This window comes from Lolium rigidum, chromosome 1 (genome assembly GCF_022539505.1).
Source record: "Lolium rigidum isolate FL_2022 chromosome 1, APGP_CSIRO_Lrig_0.1, whole genome shotgun sequence".
Taxonomy (NCBI): domain Eukaryota; kingdom Viridiplantae; phylum Streptophyta; class Magnoliopsida; order Poales; family Poaceae; genus Lolium; species Lolium rigidum.
Genome location: NC_061508.1, coordinates 40,402,867 through 40,418,843, shown reverse-complemented (window position 1 = coordinate 40,418,843; position 15,977 = coordinate 40,402,867). Strand labels below are relative to the sequence as shown.

The 15,977-nt window shown below is 45.3% G+C and overlaps 2 protein-coding genes and 2 long non-coding RNA genes across 5 annotated transcripts; all 4 read left to right on the top strand.

Moving 5' to 3' along the window:
- Nucleotides 1-4,155: 4,155 nt before the first annotated feature.
- Nucleotides 4,156-7,597, top strand: LOC124706985. The gene is made up of 3 exons (XM_047238652.1): nt 4,156-6,518; nt 6,627-6,717; nt 6,800-7,597. The coding sequence occupies exons 1-3, from the start codon at nt 4,156-4,158 to the stop codon at nt 7,580-7,582; spliced, it is 3,237 nt and encodes a 1,078-aa protein (XP_047094608.1). The 3' UTR covers nt 7,583-7,597.
- A 1,501-nt stretch (nt 7,598-9,098) lies between these two features.
- On the top strand, nt 9,099-10,632 carry LOC124685239. The gene is made up of 3 exons (XR_006997345.1): nt 9,099-9,193; nt 10,168-10,239; nt 10,520-10,632. It is a non-coding gene; the product is annotated as an uncharacterized LOC124685239 (long non-coding RNA).
- Nucleotides 10,633-10,990: 358 nt separating this feature from the next.
- Nucleotides 10,991-11,968, top strand: LOC124706976. The gene is made up of 4 exons (XM_047238645.1): nt 10,991-11,255; nt 11,442-11,689; nt 11,785-11,924; nt 11,962-11,968. The coding sequence occupies exons 1-4, from the start codon at nt 10,991-10,993 to the stop codon at nt 11,966-11,968; spliced, it is 660 nt and encodes a 219-aa protein (XP_047094601.1).
- Nucleotides 11,969-11,971: 3 nt separating this feature from the next.
- Nucleotides 11,972-13,343, top strand: LOC124685238. Of its 2 annotated transcripts, XR_006997344.1 has the most exons (4): nt 11,972-11,997; nt 12,125-12,217; nt 12,324-12,422; nt 13,231-13,343. It is a non-coding gene; the product is annotated as an uncharacterized LOC124685238 (long non-coding RNA). The 2 variants fall into 2 exon arrangements; XR_006997343.1 differs by lacking the exon at nt 11,972-11,997 and having other exon boundaries at nt 12,022-12,217.
- Nucleotides 13,344-15,977: the final 2,634 nt, after the last annotated feature.

The window sequence follows — 15,977 nt, the reverse complement described above, 5'->3', positions numbered from 1 at the left end:
GGGTCTTTTATTCTTAGTATTTATTATGTCAACATGCTTCTTAATTGCATTGTGCCTTTTATTCTTAGTATCTTCATTTTATTATGTCAACATGCTTCTTAATTGCATTGTGCCTTTTATTCTTAGTATCTTCATATAATATGTCTTTGTGCTTAAGCTGTTTTATTCTTCTCAATGCGGGTGGCTTGGACAATATGAGCAGCGGCAAGGCGGACTCCGAGAGCTTGCTTAAGACGGCGGCGCGAGTGAAGAGGAATATTCCTAGACCCACTAGACGGAGTGATCGAGCCCGGTGCAAAATCCGCGTTACGCCGATGGTACCGATGGAGGACGCAGGTCGAGAGGACGGAGGTGGAGGTCGAGGACGAGGACGAGGAGGACGGGGGTGGAGGACGAGGTGGCGGCGGGGTACACATGGACTTTGGCGAGCCACCCTCCGCTTACGGCGACGTGGCTCTGAGTTGTACCTAGAGGTCCGTCTAGTGGGGAGGTGGAGATGGAGACGGAGTCTACACACGAGTCGGACTCTAGGGCTGAGTTGGAGGTGATGGAGGATGGGGGTGCGCCGAAGCCCTTGAAGCTTCGTGGAGAAGCTAGAGTCCCCGATGCGAGGAAGGAGCCGAAGACCCATGATGACAAGGCCCTTATCATTCCTTCGAGCGATGAGTAAGTGTACTACTTCAGAAATTTCGAACATGTATTTTCATCTTGGGCATAATAAACAATTTGGCATGTGTACTAATGTGTGATTTATTTGCAGCAACTGGACATGGGATGCCAAGCCCCCCCGCATGCCTAACGGCTTGCTTGGGGCTCGATTAAGAAGTTACGGCCGGCGGATACACTCCCCTTAGCACGGTCCCCGGTGGCCCGACGAAGCTAGCCACTACTTGGGCGGACTATGAGGATGCCCCTGCCGTAGGCTTCGCGGCAGTTGCTGAGGCTGTGACCACCAAGTTCGGGTAAGGCATATATTTCTCGAGCACCGTTCATAGTTGATGACCCTAATGTGCTAACTCATGACTTTCACAACTGATTTATGCATGATTGAAGTGCTTCTATCGTGTGGACCCGGAGCATGACACGCGGGCGCGTCTCACTTTGCGTGGCGCTTGCGAGAGGTTGACACCGCGACGGTGGTACAACCAAAAGTTCACCGCGCTAGTGCCTTACGGGCTAACAAGGGTAAGAGGGTCAAGAAGGAGTACTATGTTGGTAACGAGCCTATGGACGAATGGGCAATGACCATTGAGGAGTACATGTCGGTGAGTAAAATGTCAATGAGATTCTACATTGCTGCTAAGTTTTCATTGAATTATCTTGAGCTGAGTATTGAGTTTTCAGGTTTGTCCCGAGTGGGCCGAGCGGCATAGGGAGGCATGGGAGGAGCTGATTAGGGCGAGGTGGCTCGGGCGGGACGAGGAGTTTGCAGCCGTGTCGAGGCGTAACATGGAGAACCGAGGCACCGGTGGCACACACTGCGCGGGAAACCGCGACTACACCCGCTTCAAGGGGAAAAAGGTATGTATATACATGGAACCACTACAAGAAATATGCTCACTGGTGACCTTTTCATAACGACCATCGATCTTTTCGTCATAGATCTATGACCATGTCGCAACAAATGGTCGTCAGGCGTTTGGGAGGGTCTAGACCCTGAAACAGTATGACCAAAATTTGTCAGAAAGGTCACACTCGCATTACATGAATTGGTCGTAGGGTTAACAACAATCATTCACGACCTTAATTTTGACCAATTTAAATAGTCATGACGTCCATGACCATACAATAAGGTCTTAGTTGGTGATGTGTTGGCATGACTAGGCAGCAGTGGGACCTGCACGATAACCATGAACATGGATCAAAACAGTGAGAAAAGGAACCCTGTACATGAATAAAAAGGAGCTAGCAACGATTATCCAGAGGACCGGAGGAGCGATTATCCATAAACGGGTCTACCAACGATTTAAATTATTAATAATATTTTTTTAAAAAATATTATTTGAACGATTTTTTTATCTCAACAATTTACGAATTTGAAATTTTCAGATTGGAACATTTTAAAATTCGAACATTTATATAAATATAAACATTAAGAAAAAGAAAAAAAAAGAAAAACTGTACCTGAGCGAGTGATGGAGAGGATCGAATAACCTGCCCACCTAAGCGAACGTAACATGGGCCGAGCCCATCTTAGTGCGGGACCTAATTCTCTAACCGGAGCCCACCTTAACGCGATGAAAAGGAGCCTACCTTCTAGACAATTCCTTTCTCAAAAAAAAAAGACTAGACAATTCTGCCGGGGGATCCCTTCTGCCGGTGACCGGAGCAGATACGGGGCGGCTGGTGCCGGTGACCGGTGGAGGGGGCTGGGGCCGGCGACCGGTGGAGGGGCGGTGGCCGGCGATCGGCGGAGGGGGCGGTGACGTGGCCGAGCAAGGGGGTGTCTTCCGGTTGTAGACCTGCTGGAGCGTTCGTTCTTACCACCGGCGGAGGCGACCGGCGGGGACGGATGCGGAGGTGACCCGCGGAGGAGAAGGTACCGCCGCCAAGCAGGGGTGGCCTCCTGGGCGGTGGAACGCCTCAGCCACGACAGGACCAAGCCGCTCGACGACGAGCCCCCGTCCACGACGAGATCCCATCGGCGGACACCTCCAGGTCTGCACCATTTCCTCTTTCCCCTCAGGAGTGTTCATCAGGAGTGTGTGTCTAGTGCAGGGAACTTGGTGTCTCTGCTGATTGTCACAACTATGTACATACATACAGGAAACTAAACTTGATTAAAACTTGCCTCTGTGTGTCTGATCCCCAATTTCAGAAATCCTGAATGTCCTTCTAATTCCCTTGCTTGATTTTGTAACTACGTACTGATTCTTCCCTGGGCGAGTTGAATCTTGAATCGGTGCCATCGCTCACTAAACATAATTAGAGGAGAAGTCTTATGTTATATGTGGCAATTGCTCATTAAACCTGTGTTTCATCGCCAATGTCAGAAACCTCAAATTTCTTTCTAAACCCTTGCTTTTATTTTGTAACTACCTACTGAAGCTTCCCTCAGTGAGATGCTGACGGGTTATTAGGCTGAATATTCCCACTACCTATGCTGAGGGTGGATATTCCACCGGTATCATGAAGGTTTGTTGCCAGAATATTCAATGTTGGATGGGTGAATGTTCCCTACATGTGCTGGATGGCTATGTACACAGAAAAAGGCTGCATTTGGCCTTTTTGGGCTGCAATTTTGTGCCACCTGAAAATATAAAACACCATCCTACCCATCCTACCCCGTTTCCGTCCATCCCATCGATCGGTACAATAGTAGAACGGCGCCGCCGAGGCTGTAGAATTCGTAGGCGCGCGAGCCAGAGTTGCGCCGAGGTCTATTATCTCCTGTAATTTGACATAGGGTCAATCAAATTCTCTCCAAACATAAATCAGTCTATAAATAGTGACAATTAATTTCTAAGAATAATTGACTGTAAATTTGTTATATGAAGTAATAGAATGAGTATGACTTAGGAGGAAGTTTGTTATCCCTGCAGCAAGGTTTTTCTCATGTTATTCATAATAAATATGTTGGGTTAAAACTGTATCTCTCGTTGCAAACATGCTGTAGATAGCAAGTAAAATCTAGAATTGGTTAATACTGAAGGTTAGTCTCTGCATACTCCAAATTGCCTCCTCAGCAGTTCTGTGAAAAACTACTAATGAAACTGACAGAGAACACCTATTGGCTCTGATTTAACTTGTTGCTTGTGTGACTTCTGTTGCTCAGTTGGTAGAAGAACAAGTTATCATGGTATGTATATTATTTGGTAGAAACTATAATAAGATTATTTGGTAGAAACTGCAGGGCTTCAGTTTGTGCATTTCTTTATTTGTGGAAAACATTCTACTGTCATTTCCAGTGATTTTACTGGCATTGTTAATGAAGTTTCAACATTTTTTGGTCTTTGGCATGCGAGATGGACAGGAGCTGGATCGAAAGGGGGTTAGAAGACTCTCTACTGAACATACAAAGGGAGTTGAAGAATTTATGCGGTTTGTTCACGAAGTTTTGGCGAGGATGCTCAAGTTCTTTGCCCGTGCCGCAGCTGTCTCAACCGCGAAGAACAAACTCTAGCAAACGTAGAGGCTCATCTGCTGATGTATGGGATGGCAAGCACTTACGATCGGTGGATCCATCATGGAGAGCCTTTGCATGCACCTCAACCTGAACAAGATCAACCTGATGGAGAGGCACACCATGTTGATCATGAAGGCGATGATTTTGTAGAAGATGATCAACATATGGATGATGGTTTGGAGGAGGAAGATGGGAATGAGGATGACAGAATTCCTGACCTGTTCAGGGACTTGTACAAGTCAGAACCACAAGGTGGTGATGGAGATAAGACTATCTTTGCTGAGTTGATAGAGGAGGCGAAGCGTGCAGCAAGTGATGGTGGTACATTTTCAAGATTTACCTTCACCGTGAAGCTTCTCCATGTCAAATCTTACTACCGGATAAGCAATGCCGCATTCAACGCGATACTCCGGATCTTAACATTGCAATACCCCAAAAGTTCAATTCCCAGAAATTATGATGAAGCTTTGAGCATCATCGGAAGATTGGGGCTTGGCTATGATACAATACATGTGTGCCCCAATAACTGTGTGTTGTTTCGGAAGCAATTCGCCAAGCTTGACAACTGTCCGAAGTGCAACGCTTCTCGATGGAAAGATGGGAGGAGGCAGATACCTGAGAAGGTACTGAGGCACTTCCCTTTGATACCAAGGCTCCAGAGAATGTTCATTTCGAAGGAACAGTCAGAGGAGGTACAGTGGCACAAGCTAAAGCGGCAACCTGTGGAGAATGAGCTTAGCCATCCAGTCGACGGAGAAGCATGGAAAGATTTTGACAAGAAATATCCAAAATTTGCAGCTGATGCAAGGAACATAAGGCTCGGCATTGCCACAGATGGGTTTAATCCATTTGGCAACATGAGCAACTCATATAGCATGTGGCCAGTGTTCATCATGCCGTACAATCTACCGCCATGGGCATGCATGGATCAGTGCAACCTTATGATGGCTTTGCTTATCCCGGGACCAGATTCTCCAGGAAAAGATTTTGATGTCTTTATGGAGCCCCTCGTCGAAGAACTCCTCCTGCTGTGGAAAGGTGTGCGTACCTATGACGCACTGAGTCCCGACAAGTTTGATCTGCGCGCTGCGATCATATGGTGCATACACGATTTCCCGGCGTTACACACTTTGTCGGGGAGGGTCACGGCAGGTTATAATGCATGTGTGCGCTGTGACAAAGACCCTTGCTCGAAGAGAATAAGGAACAAGATATGCTTCATTGGGCACCGCCGTTGGCTTCCTCACAACCATCGATGGCGAAAAAGCAAAAATTTTAATGGTGAGGCTGAAAGCCGTGGCAAGCCGAAGGAATTTACTGAAACTGAACTGAAGGAGCAACTTGACAAGGTGAAAGATGTGAGGCCAGGGAAGCTTCAGAAGAAAAGAAAGCGCGAGGAAGGTCAATGCTGGAGCCGGAGGTCTATTTTGTGGGACCTCCCTTATTGGGCTCATCTGAAGTTGAGGCATAATCTCGATGTGATGCACATCGAGAAAAACATATGTGATAACCTTCTTGGCACATTCATGAACATCGATGGGAAATCCAAGGATACGGTTAACTCTAGGCTCGATTTGGAAGATATGGGAATAAGAGAAGAGTTGCACCTACAACCTATTGAAGATGGAGAGTCGTTTGAAATGCCAGAAGCATGGTACACAATGAGTAAAGAAGAAAAAATTGCATTTTGTGAATTCATAAGAGCGGTGAGATTTCCAGATGGATACGCCGCTCATCTAGCAAAATGCATTTCGCCTGATGGATGCAAGCTGCAAGGATTGAAGACACATGATTGTCATATCCTCCTCCAAAGGATTTTACCAGCGGGACTCCGAGGAATGATGAAGCCGGAAATCTATGAGGCGGTTGCTGAATTGGGAAACTTTTTTAGAGAGTTGTGCTGCAAAACACTAAAGCTGGATGTTCTTGACAGGCTTGAAAAAGAAATCCCAATTATCCTTTGCAAACTTGAGCAGATATTTCCTCCGGCTTTCTTCACCGTGATGGTTCATTTGTGCGTGCACTTACCAGAAGAGGCAAAGCTTCGAGGACCTGTACAGTACGGCTGGATGTACCCGATCGAAAGAAGGCTCCTTAAATGTAAGCGTTCTGTTCGAAACATGGCCAGACCTGAAGGATCGATTGCCGAGGCATACATTGTTGATGAATGCTTAACATTCTGTTCAAGATACTTCGATGATGTGGAGACGAGATTTAATCGGCCGGGCAGAAATAGTGCGCGGGATGATTCACATACCGGTGATATCTCGGTTTTCAAGCACGGTGTGAAGTTCTTTGGAGCTTGCCAATACTTAGAGGCCGATGGTGCTGACTATGACAAGATGGTTTACTATGTGCTCAGAAGTTGCTCCGAGGTGCTACCATATATCGAGTACGTCATCTCCTATGCACTTGTATCTATTAGCTTTGGTTGGAAGGAACCCGGTTTTTTAGCCCCCTGATGTTTTAATTAACTACATATTCTTGTTGGCATTTGCAGCCTATGCAAGGAAGAGTTGAAGGAGCAAGATAGCCGAATCAATGTTGATAGATGGCTCGCGAAGAATTTTGCAAAATGGTTTCAGGATCATGTGAGTTCTTTAGCCTTTGGAACCAACTGACCCATAATTTTTGTGTGTGTGTTTTTCACCATGGTTTGGTTTATTGGTGCAGATTGGAAAATTGCATGAGGAGAAGAAAGTGAGTGCTGATCTTTTTGCTTTGGCATGCCAACCGGATAGGCGAGTGAGAGTGTATTCAGGATGTATTGTTGATGGTGTCCGTTACCACACAGTTGACCGCGAGAAATTTAGAAACACACAAAACAGTGGTATCCTTACCGAGGGAGACCATGAGAAGGAGATTATTGACTTCTACGGTCAGCTCAAAAGCATCATCAAGCTGCAGTACAACTCCAGCGGAGGCTTTCACCGTTCGGTCGTCTTGTTTAGATGTGATTGGTTTCATGTTGGTGGCGGGAAGAATCCAGGACTTAGAGATGATGGGCATTTCAAGAGCATTAACACTGCAAGGTTGTGGTATAAGAATGATCCTTTTATTATTACATCACAAGCAACAAAGGTATTTTATGTGCCAGACACCGCTTACGGTGGAAGTTGGCGAGTAGTGCAAAAATTCCAGCATAGGCATTTGTGGAGTGTGGCCGAGACTGAAGAAAAAGGTCCCGGTGGTGTTGGCCTAACATACCAAGATGATGAGGCACCGCATGTTCCGGTGGAGGAAGGACATGTCCAAACCAGATTGCGGAGGGACAAGGAACGTGTGCTAGTTGATGCTGCAGTTGTTGAAAAATTGAAGAAAAGGAGGCATGAGCCAGTAGAGGGACATGAAAGCGAGGATGATGAAGGAACCAGGACAGATCCTACAATGTTCCAATATTGTAGCGATGGCGAAGGAAACATGCATCGAGTTCATGATTTTGACGATGATGAGTAGTTCATGATGAACAATAAGGTAAATTTTAGTTGACTTTAGGATCTAAAAGTAGTCTGCAAGTAACACGTTCTCTGTTGTTGTCTTGTTTTGTTTTAATTGAAAAGTGGTTCTTGTTTGCTCTTATTTAGTATTTTGAGATAGTTCACTCATACCTTGTCTGATATTTTGAACTACCATTATAGTGAAATGTAGCAAGAAGCTGTATAAGTCTGTACAAGTTATTGAATATTATATCTTATTACTGTATAAGTCTGTACAAGTTATGTGGTACAAGACTGCACATAACTCATTAAGCATGAACCTTAATCTCTCAAGCTTCTACTTACTTAATATACAAACATGAAGTTTCTAGTTTTCTCTTGGGAGTAAAAGGTTTGAAATCTGCTTGAATGTGCACAGGATTCTAGTTGCCACTGCTAGTTCTTTCCTTGCCTACTGATTTGGGCTACTAAGCTTCACATATCAAGTAGCCGCAGTGCATTGTTCTTGTTTGCTGATTGCTCACTGGCATCTCATTATGACTGCACAAACATTATTCCTTGAAATTTTGCAATTCTCTAATGAAAAAGTAACTGCCCTTGTTGTGTTTATCAGGTATGACCCATCCACTGGTATCTATGGTATGGACTTCTACGTCGTTCTGGAGCGTGCTGGGTACCGTGTTTCACGCCGCCGCAGGTGCAAGGCCCGCATTGGCATCCACCAGAGGGTCACCAAGGAGGACGCAATGAAGTGGTTCCAGGTCAAGTATGAGGGTATTATCCTCAACAAGTCCCATGCGGGCTAAGAGAAGAACGAAGCTTTCGTTAGACCCTGAGTTAATTAAGTTGGCCTGGTTGCTGGATATGTATGTTCCTTAGAAAACCAAATGCTTTGTCAGTTTTTGCCTGTACTGAAGTTGGATGATTTTGGTTGATGACCCGCACTCTCGTCTAAGTAAGAGGCTCACTTTGGACAAGAGATATATGGTTGGCATATGAGATAACCTGCTTTTGTTTGGTCACTCTTAAGTTTTTTAAATTACTAAAGCAGGTTTGGGTGATCACCATCGTTGCTAAAGCAGCAGATTTTCCATGTTTTATTTTTCAATAAAACGAAGCAGGTTTCCTGTTCCCAAGATTCATATTCAGTTCAGTTTTTTACCATTTTCAATGGTTGAATTCAATGGGTGAAAGTTTTACAGAGTAGGCCGGCAGATGCGTTATGACAGACGATCCATTCGTGACAAACTCTAGTAGTAAAGAAGAGGAATTGTTTCATATCCACTGGTCAGACAAAACGAAACTAAAATACTCCAGCCTTGTTTAAAAAAAAATGAAAAGAGCCAGCCAATCAAAAAAGAGGAATAGACCGTCCACGGATCACTCCCACCAAAATTTCGTCTGGCGCCATGTCCTCCCGCCTTGTCCTTCCAAAATAAAATTTCCCCCCCGCCGCTATTTTCCAAAATAAAATTTTCCACACACCCCCTCCCCGTCCACGACATCCATCCCTATCCACACACCCCCTCCCCGTCCTCTCCCTAGGGTTTCGGCGACGGCGAGGCGATCGGCGACGGCAGCGATCGGCGACGGCGGCGATCGGCGACGGCGGCTGCTCTTCACCTCCCTGGTTTGGCCTCGCCCTCCTTCCCCTCCTCCCCTCCTCTTTGTTTACCCTTTCGTCCACGGCCGGGACTACCGTGGGTGGAACGGCGACACCTCGTGGTCCAGCGCCAACCGCAGCAGCCGCGTCGATTTGATGCGTGTTTTGTTCTGCCCCTCGGATCGTTGGCGTCGATCTGTTGTGGGATTTTGTGATTCATTGGAATCATCCGGATGCGGGCTATCGTGGCTGCGTATTTTGGTGTTAAATTTGTTATTGATCTGGTTTAGCAGCGGTAGTAGGGGTTGGTAATGTGACACGATGTTCTCAGACCATGATATGTGCTTTGCTATCATATATGGACCATAAGGATTCGATGACATGTGCTTTGCTATCATATACGGTCCATAAGAATTCGATGAACTGGATATGATAGGAATTTCTGCATAATTTCTTAGTATGAGCTTCTGCCTTTGTATTAATTCTGTACACCAGGACTTCAGACTCAAACACCCATATTTTATCATTTTCGTTTGAAAGAGGAGGTCAAGACTCGATTGAACATTGTGGGTCCAGAGAAGTTTGAACTTGAAAGTCTTTGTGACTGTGAGTGACTGTGAGTGGAGGTGCTACACATCTCAATGCCGTGCATTGGCCTGCTAGCTTGAATTAGGTGGAGTCTAGATTGGGATTGGGATTGCTCGCTGTGCTGTGTTGTGATGTGTGAGTGGAGGTGCTACACATCTCAATTAGGTAGAGTCTAGATTGTTGATGCATCCTCTGCCCCTAAAACTATTAATTGTTGCATACTATTGGGTTAACTTGTGTGCATACTATTGGGTTGAGGGGTTGGTTTTGGTGACTTGGAAACTAGTTTGTAAATTGCTTCAGATATAATAGTCACTTTGTCAGCACTGCTTTATGCTACCAGATTTTATTTTTCATGTCTTGGTTGTTCATCCCTGTCATATCTAATTCATGTTCATTCTTTTGCAAGCTAGGCACCATCAGCCTGACCACCTCGAGATAATCCATGACAAAGATGACAGGGAAGAAGCAGCAGCAACCAGCTGGTATACAACTTCTTCCTTGATCTTAGACTGCTAGTTTGTCTACGGTTTTGTGTGTATGTGCTAAGTGTAGAAATATGCGTAGGCTATGCTTGCAATCTGGTAATTGAAATGTAATGTTCAAGTCTGAATGATTGGGTTTTATTTACCTGTGATGTTAATCTATTAGGATTAAATGAAAATAAAATCTGGTAGCATACCTTAGCTGTTTGAGTTGACATGCTTGTTCATGCATTTCAACCCATTCATCTAATGGTTACATTTTCTTGTTCATGTAACAAAGCGCCCCTCACCGAAATCGAGAAGATTAGGGCTAATACAATGATGAGGAACCACCGCATATTCCAGTCACTTGGCATCGGCACACTAGTGTCAATGATTAGGAAATCAAATGATGCTCAAGAAGACAGTGCAGTTACTTCACATGGGTCAACAAGTGCCATACCACGAGGTGAAAGCTCGGACTACAATCCTAGAGATGATGTTATTGATGAAGAGGAAGTCGATGAGAGTGTAGTGGAGAAGAATGTTAAGGTGCAAACTCTTATCTTGTTTGGAGGGGTGGGATTAATTGTATACTGTGTGATTACTTGTTTTATTTCATTCTGTTCCCACACAGTTTTTCTTACTTGTGATCTAATGTTGTTTTCATTGCTGTTTGTACGAGGTCCAAAAGGTTTCTAGGAGGAAGAAGTGTGGATTCAAGAAGACATCCAAGAAGCGGAAGTGCTCATACTCAGAAGCATCTTCAACAATGGCTCCTGGAAGGGTGATGGCCATATCTCCCGGGCGGTCGAAGAGGTTGCTAGAACTAGAGCAACCTGCTCCTACTAGAGTCACGAGATCAAAGGCCACGCTTGAAACCAACCATGAAGAAAGCCGTCTGCCCATGGATGAACAAAGCACCATGCGCATGGACCCTAGCCCTTTTGCACCTACCCGAGCCAACAATCAAGCTTTGGAGTCTCATGGTTTTCCTGAACAAGATGATCGGCAGCAGCTTGATGGAGATGATGAAGGCAAGTTCATCCGAGTACCGTTACTGTTTTGTATTTTCTGATATTGTTGGTTAAATGGATAATGTTGGTTACATGCAAGTTATGCAACTTTGTAGAGCCACTTCTGAATTTCCATTTTAGACATCTTGAAACAACAAGCGGCTGTCATAGCTTGTCTCACTTGATGTTTGTATGTTTCTTTTTCAGGGATGCTTACTGTGGTCAAGCCTAGAGTCAGAAAGGGCACAGGGCTCGAAAGGATGACCAAGTCTCTGGGTACCAAGGTGAGAATTGAGATTGATGAAGGGACGCTGCGCCCAAGGAATCCTTTGCAGGCTGCAAAGCTTGCAACCGAGGGTGGCCTGATTGCAAGAAGCCATACACCGGTTCTTCCTCATTTCAAGGAGTACAAAGAGAATAAAGCCCTAATGGAAAATTACATGGGAAAAGTTGCTGTAAGCTCATTGTTCCTAGTTGTATGTGTATTTTTATTTCTGTTAAACCTGCCATGTGATACTAATCCCATCCTTCTTGTTTGCTGTCTTGGTAGGCTAACTTTGAGATGGACACTGATTCAGAGATTGTGAAGGCCTCTTGCACTGATATGTTGCAGAAAAGATCAAAGAACAGACGTCATTTGATCAAGAAGGAATATTTTGACAAGGTACCAGAAAATCAGGCCAGCCTCAAGTCTCCCGTGCCAGGCATGCCAGATGATGAATGGCAGAGGCTGACCGCTTTGTGGACCACTCCAAGACACAAGGTATGCCTATATATGTGTGTCAAAAGCAATCTTCATGTTTAGTTTAGTCTATCTTGTTTACATGTAGCTGCTCTTTTATTTTTGTGCGCATGACACTAACAACTACTGAAATGTGCCCATTTGCAAGAAAACTTGCGAGTCGAACAAGGCTAATCGAGCAAAAGTCCAGTTTCAACAGAAGACTGGTTCAAGGTCCTACACTGCACATATTTATGCTCTTGTAAGAACAATCTTGCTTTTCTTTAGGTTGCAGTAACTTTTGTATTCCAAGCTCACGGTTTGATTCTCGTTGATAACATTTTGATTCACGTTGAATAACATTTCAGAATGAGGAACGCAAGGGTGAACCACTGTCCGCAATTGACTACTTCAAGGCCACTCACAATGGCAAGACTGGATATGCGGAGCCAGTTCAAAAAGCCATAGTAAGTTACCTTTATAGCCTATTCTGTAGTTGTATCCATATACCACTGGCAAGAACACTCCCATTAATTAAGGGAGAATACCAATCACTTAATTATGAGGATAATATTGTCGTGTGTTATGCTATACATATATAGTGAAGGCTAGAACTTTCCTGTGTGACTGTTGTGCTATATAGCTAGTAAAGATAGCCATGAAATAATTTTCACTACAAATACACATGAACAATCTGAATGTAATGTTCCCTGTATCATGCCAGTTGTATTTTTGCATCATCTTTGCATGGACCACGCATACACATCAGTGATCTGTGAGGTGCATGTGGCATGATCAGGTTTCGGGCCAGGAAAAGCCCCAAGAAAACATGGTTTGCATGCATAATGAAGGCAGGCATGAGCATATGGTGAGCTCTCAGCTGCTACATGCTGCAAAGTATGCAGAATGCATGTGGGTAGTAGCTATAGCCACCATTTGTGTATGTGGCTTGAGCATCTGCTGTGTGTGTGTGGCCTTTTGCGTGTGTGTGTTTATTATCTGGATTCCTCATGAAGTCTGGTCTAAATAAGTTGACTAGCTCATAATGGCTATATGTTTGTTTGGCTGCTGTTGTTATTGCTAGGATGACCAAATGGTCCCTTGTAGGATCTTGATTGCTAGCCTAAAATCTGAATACGTACTACTACTCAAATGCTACTTCAGTTGCTCACTTACTTTGTACAATCTTAATTGTTGTCGTTGCACTACTCAAATTCTTAGTTCACTTTATGTGATAATTCATGCTTCTATTTATTATGTTGTTTATTATGCTAGGCTGAAATGGAAAAGAGGATGGTTGCACCGTTACAAGAAGGTCAGGAGCAAAAGTCCGCTACCGCAATTGTTGCTGAGGTACTTACAGAGCAACGCCCTGCAAGCACATTCCTCGTGAATATTGGGCTGCAGTCAAGCTCAGCTAGGAATAAGTTCAGATCAGACTCTATTGTATCCGCACAAGTGACCGACCTGAAGGAGAAGCTGGAGATGTCAGAACAGCAACGCCAAGCAATGTGTGAAGAGTTGGCATCACTCAAGAAAAAGTCTGAAGAAGTTGAGGCTGCCCAGGCCGCGCGAGACAGAGAGTATGAGCTCAGGTTCGCCCGTTTGGCGATGATGATGGGAGGAGGTACTACACCTGGGAACTAGTGGGGTGGGTGCTAGTGGGTGAGATCCTTTTTTGGCCATGTTTTCTTGCATCTGGGAACTACTGGGGTGGAACTCGTGGATGGCTGTGAGTCATTTTGCTCCGTTTTGATAATTGTGGAGCTCTGCTCTTTGTTGTTACTTGTGAATGTTTTCGGTGAAGCTGGGAACATGTGGAGATGATGTTTGTTCAGTACATGTGGATGCTTTTAGTTTAACATGTGAACAATTTGAGATTATGTGAACTTGTGATATAAATTGTTCTCTTATTTGTCTAATGAGATAATTTACTGTCATTTGAGATGATAAATTGTCATTTAATGATTTACTGTTATTTTCATTACTGAACTGCATTACTGAACTGCAAAAGGCCAAAGCCCAAAAGTTACTGGATTAATTAATGAACTGGGCTGTAAAAACGCCACGGCCCAAATAAAAAGTCACAAAAAAACAACATTTATATTTCGAAAAAATGAGTTTTAAAAGCTCCAAAGGCCAAAAAGAAATGGACAGTGAAAAGGCTAGGCCCAAGAGTAAAAAGGCCAAGGTCCAACGAAAAAAAGGCCAAGGCACAACCATGAAAAGCTAAAGCCCAAAATAAAAATGGACTGCATAAAAGTAAAGGACCCAAATCATAAATGGACCAGGTTGTTGGGCTAGGCCCATGTAGAGCAACTTACTGGATTGGGCTGAATTCGGTGTACGACCAATTGTTTTGGTCATGGAATTCTGCCACGTAGGATTCGCTTACGTGGACAGACCAGGTTGCCCATGACTAAATTTTTGGTCGTAGAATCCACGACCATATCTATTGGTCATAACAACCATGACCAATTTAGAAAAAAGGTCTTCGTAGTCCGTCAGTGACGCTCAGCTGTCGACCAACTGTTTTTGGTCATAGAAAGGTCACGGCTGAAAACCCATGACCATTCGGTGACCAATATAGGTGGTCTTAGGGTAGCAAATTTCTTGTAGTGAACGACCTTCATTCATTTCCCGCCATGTCTCATTTGTGGTACGCTTAACTTTTCTTTTCGCGATGCAGGTGGCCGAGGCACCACCTGGGGTGGTGCTTCATGATGCCCAGATATATGACATGATGCGGACGAGCGAAAGCCCAATCCCGCATTGCCTCGGCCACGGTACTACGGCAATGCCAAGGCCGCCAAGGAGGACTACTCGCGACATGGTCAAGTCTCGTCACCCCGAGGTGGATGACCCCTTGAGCATTCCGGTCGACGAGGAGTCGTTGGTCCTGTCGGGGCACGGGCGTCCGCATGGCCGTTTCCCTTGGATGAATAAGGTGGTCAAGCCTACCCACTCCACGAGCTACACGCGCCTCAAGCATACCCTCACCGCCGACGGCCCCCGGCCTCGTCCACGGCCCTGCTCGTCCACCCGCCTACGATGTAAGTTTCCTCATTTTCATCCTCTTTCCGGTTTTCCTTCCTACATGGCTAAGTGTTTACGAGATTCATTGTTTCTGAAATTGTAGCCTCGAGTTCGAGGCGGCCTTCGAAGCCTGCAATGAAGCGTATCGACGGGCCGCTGCCCGGTGGAATAGGCAGAATACGGCCTACATGGCGTATATAGGAGTAAGTCTGAATCTTTCTTCACGCAAGTAGATGACAAGTCTCGGTTTGATGCTTTATTTCCGCAAAGCCTAACTTGTAACCTATCTTGCGGGAAATGATGATTTCTATGTCTACTTGGTACACCGCCACCGGCTCGAGTTACCGTGGCGGGGGACATGCCTATCATGCCATCGAGGGCAGCTTTCGCTGCGACTTACTACGGATCCACACCGGAGGTAAGTTCTTTGCCAAACCGGTAGTTACCACTTTCCTTTGCCTCGCAAGTTGCTAACATGTAGGGAACACGTAGGGAACGGGATGGTCCGGGAACCGAGGCATCGCCGGGTGGGCGCGAGGTCACACCGGTTCATGAAGGTGGTCGGTCTCCTGGGCGTTCTGCTGGTGCCTCTCCGTCGACTACTCCCGGGACTACTCCCGGTGCCTCTCCGTCGACTTCTCCCGGGCGTGCTACCGGTCCTTCTCCGGGTGGTTCTTCCGCAGCTTCTACCGGAGCGAAACCCGGGCTGCTCGTTTCGCCAACGATGTGGGCGGACACACCCCGCTCGGGTCCTTCCTCCGCTAGTCGGCACCGGGCTTCTTGCTTGCCATCATGTGCTACCTCATGTGCTACTACTATGTATTGGATGACATGGCACTCTCCTCTTGTATGCTATTACATGCACCATGTATGCTACTATGTGGATTTCATGCTATTTATGTGAATTATGGTGATTTTGGATGTATTTGGATGCTACTATGTGGATTTCATGCTATTTATGTGAATTATGGTGAATTTGGATGTAT